Source organism: Hypomesus transpacificus, chromosome 18 (genome assembly GCF_021917145.1).
Source record: "Hypomesus transpacificus isolate Combined female chromosome 18, fHypTra1, whole genome shotgun sequence".
Taxonomy (NCBI): domain Eukaryota; kingdom Metazoa; phylum Chordata; class Actinopteri; order Osmeriformes; family Osmeridae; genus Hypomesus; species Hypomesus transpacificus.
In genome coordinates this window covers 2324914-2329121 of record NC_061077.1, presented here as the reverse complement: position 1 = coordinate 2329121, position 4208 = coordinate 2324914, and the positions used below count along the sequence as shown (strand labels likewise).

The window sequence follows — 4208 nt, the reverse complement described above, 5'->3', positions numbered from 1 at the left end:
CTACTTTCTCTGTGTGTGGAAAGCCTCATGAATCAGCCATCCACAGGTCTGGAGGATGTGGTGTTTGATTCTGCTCCACATCCTTTTCACACTCTGAACACACCCATCATGCAGGGGTCTGATGTTCCAAATGCATGTGACAGTTGTAAAGATAGACTTCTATTGACTTTGATCTAGATTGGATCTTTCTTCTAAAGATCAGGTCAACTCTTCCCCACAGTCAGCCTAGCTTCTAGTCTAAAGTCTTGCATTTTGATTCAGTGAGTGACTAGAAATGTGTTAATTCAGTGCCCTGACCCAGTTTGTTTGTTGCAGATTCACAAGCAAATGGTTTTATTAGATAGTTGTGTCACTGGCCTTGAGCTTTTGATTTGTTCCCTTATCTCTAGCTGATCGTAAGTCCAGAAGTACAAGTTAAATAGAAAAAACAATGGGTATGGTTGAACATTCATTTCCTGTTTCGTACAAATAAGTGTCAGACATGTTTAGGGCAGAAAGGCAGATGTCTGCTGAAAGTTTGAGGTGAGCTTGGAAATATGCATAACCCACAACACAACCACACGCACACACAGACACACACACACACACACACACACACTGCACTGCTAACATGCACACACCACACACACACATACACACAACAGCACGGCATGCAAGCAGAAGCACACTACAGTTTGGAGTGCGAACAGCAGATGCAGATCAGAGAAGCTGGGTGTGCCTCGCCTTTAGAGACACTCAGAGGAAAATGTGTCTTGATAGGCTCCTCATCTTCAGTAAGTTATCATTTCTTAAACATTTTTGAGAACATTTACATTTAGTCATTTAGCAGACGCTTTTATCCAAAGCGACCTACAAGAGAGAGCTTTACAAAAAGATATTCCCCAAAACATTGCTGGTAGCCAAAACATGAAGCATATATTGTGAAAAGCAAATAAGTGCCAAAGGGTGGAACCAAAAGAGCATGTAAGAACATAATCCTCGAAAGTGCAATAGTGTGAGAAAATTGTGTTGTTTACTCTGTGTAAAATAGTTTTAATGACTTGTTGTTTTTTAAGCTACAATAATACTGAATGACACTGTAAGTTCCAGTTTTAGTGCGATAAAAATTTATAGAATCAATAATACATCCACAACTACCAATCAGTATACCTTTTAGTTCCGATGGTGAGTTTTAGGTCTGGTAATGTAACTGTTTTGTGGAATCCCCCCCAAAATATAAACATTTAATGGTCCTTCTTTCCTGTTCTGCAGTGCTCTCAGTTGGTCTTTGCTCAGCCCAAGATCATAGACACGTTACACCACAACAGGATGGTAAGAGGAACACTGCTCTTTAGTACTACTATTTTCTCTCTCTTTATCTCTCTCTTTCTTTCTTTCGTCTCTGTCTTATTATTTATTTCTCTTTTTCTCCTGATCAAATTGACTGGAGTGTCATGATCATTTTGCTCAACAAGATATGTAGACATTCAACATAACCACAAGGGCCTAAGACAGCCTTGTGATGACGCAAATAACACCTTTGAATTTCCTTTATGATTAATGAAGTGAATTGACATCATTTGATCACAGCTTTGCTGTTCTGAGAAAGGGCTGCTTTGTCTCTGTAATCCATGGACGTATATTTTTTCTATTTTGGTTCTGCTTTCTGTTCTACAAACATCCTCTCCTCAATAACTGACATTTGAAAAGTTTCCTATCATATCCACTTCTCTGTTCGCAGTGACCGGAGTGACCCCAAGCCTGTCTTTGGAACCAGTGACTGTCTATGGTGAGCTATATTTTCATGGTTTTCAAAATAATCAGGATTATAATTATTGGTCTTGATCAGTGGTGATGACTGTATCTTGAACATTGCTTTTGTTAACTACCGTAAAACCAGAATCCAAGCCCAAGCCCCAGTTGAGCCGGGATCCAGGTTTTGAGGTGATTTATGTTGGAGAGTCCGTCACCTTCACCTGTAAAGTGGATGTCTCCACTGGCTGGGAATATCTGTGGTACAAAGACTCCCAGGGAACACCACTGCCCATCTCAGACACCAGTCAGAGCAGTAACACCATCAAGACTGAACCGAGTCATGCTGGAACATACTGGTGCAGAGTCAGAAGAGGCAGCCATCAGTTTCACTCAGAATACAGTGTTGACATCCCTCTGAAAACGCAAGGTAAGTTAAATATCAAAGGACTTTAGCAAGGGTGGGAAAAATATAGTTACTGTATTCATATTATTTATGATGTATCAACAAAGTACAACTTTTCCCAAAGATGTATACATGATTTAAATATAATTCAGTAATATTGCTTATAGTTTCTGTGTCATTTATCAATGCATCAATTGAACTAGATTTACATATTGACTGCATGGACCTCTTGGAATAGTTTAATATTTGTCTTTTTCTATTCAATCACCACCACTAATTAAGCAGAAACGGTGTCAAAAGTACCATATCTGTAGATAACATGGGCAAAAAGCCCAGTTTTGCCAAAATATATTATTTGATTATTTGATGTTTTCCATAGCTGTCCCAGTCCCATCCCTGAAGCTGCTGTCTGGATGGCGGGATGTGTTCCCCTCTGAGAGAGTGGAGCTGAAATGTGGGGTTCAGGACAGCTCTGACTGGACATATACATGGACCAGAGGAGGACAGAAGGTTGGACCAGACCAGACTGTCTCCATCAACTCAGAGGGAGCTTCTCTCTCCATCGTCTCTGCTGAACAGAAACACTCTGGAGAGTACAGCTGTTTGGGACAACACAAGACCAGGCCTGTGACCACTGAATCCAGCACATCAGTCTCTCTGACTGTATATGGTGAGCTATATTTTCATGGTTTTCAAAATAATCAGGATTATAATTATTGGTCTTGATCAGTTGTAATGACTATGTTGAACATTGCTTTTGTTAATTACCGTAAAACCAGCATCCAAGCCCAAGCCCCAGTTGACCCAGGATCCAGGTTTTGAGGTGATGTATGTTGGAGAGTCGGTCACCTTCACCTGTAAAGTGGATGTCTCCACTGGCTGGGAATATCTGTGGTACAAAGACTCCCAGGGAACACCACTGCCCATCTCAGACACCAGTCAGAGCAGTTACACCATCAAGACTGAACCGAGTCATGCTGGAACATACTGGTGCAGAGTCAGAAGAGGCAGCCATCAGTTTCACTCAGAATACAGTGTTGACATCCTTCTGAAAACGCAAGGTAAGTTAAATATCAAAGGACTTTAGCAAGGGTGGGAAAAATATAGTTACTGTATTCATATTATTTATGATGTATCAACAAAGTACAACTTTTCCCAAAGATGTATACATGATTGAAATATAATTCAGTAATATTGCTTATAGTTTCTGTGTCATTTATCAATGCATCAATTGAACTAGATTTACATATTGACTGCATGGACCTCTTGGAATAGTTTAATATTTGTCTTTTTCTATTCAATCACCACCACTAATTAAGCAGAAACGGTGTCAAAAGTACCATATCTGTAGATAACATGGGCAAAAAGTCCAGTTTTGCCAAAATATATTATTTGATGTTTTCCATAGCTGTCCCAGTCCCATCCCTGAATCTGCTGTCTGGATGGCGGGATGTGTTCCCCTCTGAGAGAGTGGAGCTGAAATGTGGGGTTCAGGACAGCTCTGACTGGACATATACATGGACCAGAGGAGGACAGAAGGTTGGACCAGACCAGACTGTCTCCATCAACTCAGAGGGAGCTTCTCTCTCCATCGTCTCTGCTGAACAGAAACACTCTGGAGAGTACAGCTGTTTGGGACAACACAAGACCAGGCCTGTGACCACTGAATCCAGCACATCAGTCTCTCTGACTGTGTATGGTGAGCTATATTTTCATGGTTTTCAAAATGATCAGGATTGTAATTATTGGTCTTAATCAGTTGTAATGACTATGTTGAACATTGCTTTTGTTAATTACCGTAAAACCAGCATCCAAGCCCAAGCCCCAGTTGAGCCAGGATCCAGGTTTTGAGGTGATGTATGTTGGAGAGTCGGTCACCTTCACCTGTAAAGTGGATGTCTCCACTGGCTGGGAATATCTGTGGTACAAAGACTCCCAAAGAACACCACTGCCCATCTCAGACACCAGTCAGAGCAGTTACACCATCAAGACTGAACTGGGGGATGCTGGAACATACTGGTGCAGAGTCAGAAGAGGCAGCCATCAGTTTCACTCAGAATACAGTGTTGAC

The 4208-nt window shown here is 41.2% G+C and overlaps 1 protein-coding gene across 2 annotated transcripts in view; it reads left to right on the top strand.

Annotated features, from left to right (window-relative positions):
* Positions 1-569: 569 nt before the first annotated feature.
* Positions 570-4208, top strand: part of LOC124480616 (hemicentin-2-like) — an 8741-nt gene continuing 5102 nt past the window's right edge. The window contains exons 1-8 of one of the 2 annotated variants that reach the window (XM_047040109.1): positions 570-773; positions 1252-1311; positions 1721-1768; positions 1880-2161; positions 2517-2807; positions 2917-3198; positions 3546-3836; positions 3946-4208. The exon at positions 3946-4208 is cut by the window's right edge and continues 19 nt beyond it. In XM_047040109.1, coding sequence (XP_046896065.1) covers positions 611-773; positions 1252-1311; positions 1721-1768; positions 1880-2161; positions 2517-2807; positions 2917-3198; positions 3546-3836; positions 3946-4208 — 1680 coding nt within the window. In that variant the 5' untranslated portion in view covers positions 570-610. The remainder of the gene's footprint in view (positions 774-1251; positions 1312-1720; positions 1769-1879; positions 2162-2516; positions 2808-2916; positions 3199-3545; positions 3837-3945) is intronic. The other variant, XM_047040110.1, reaches the window with a different exon arrangement.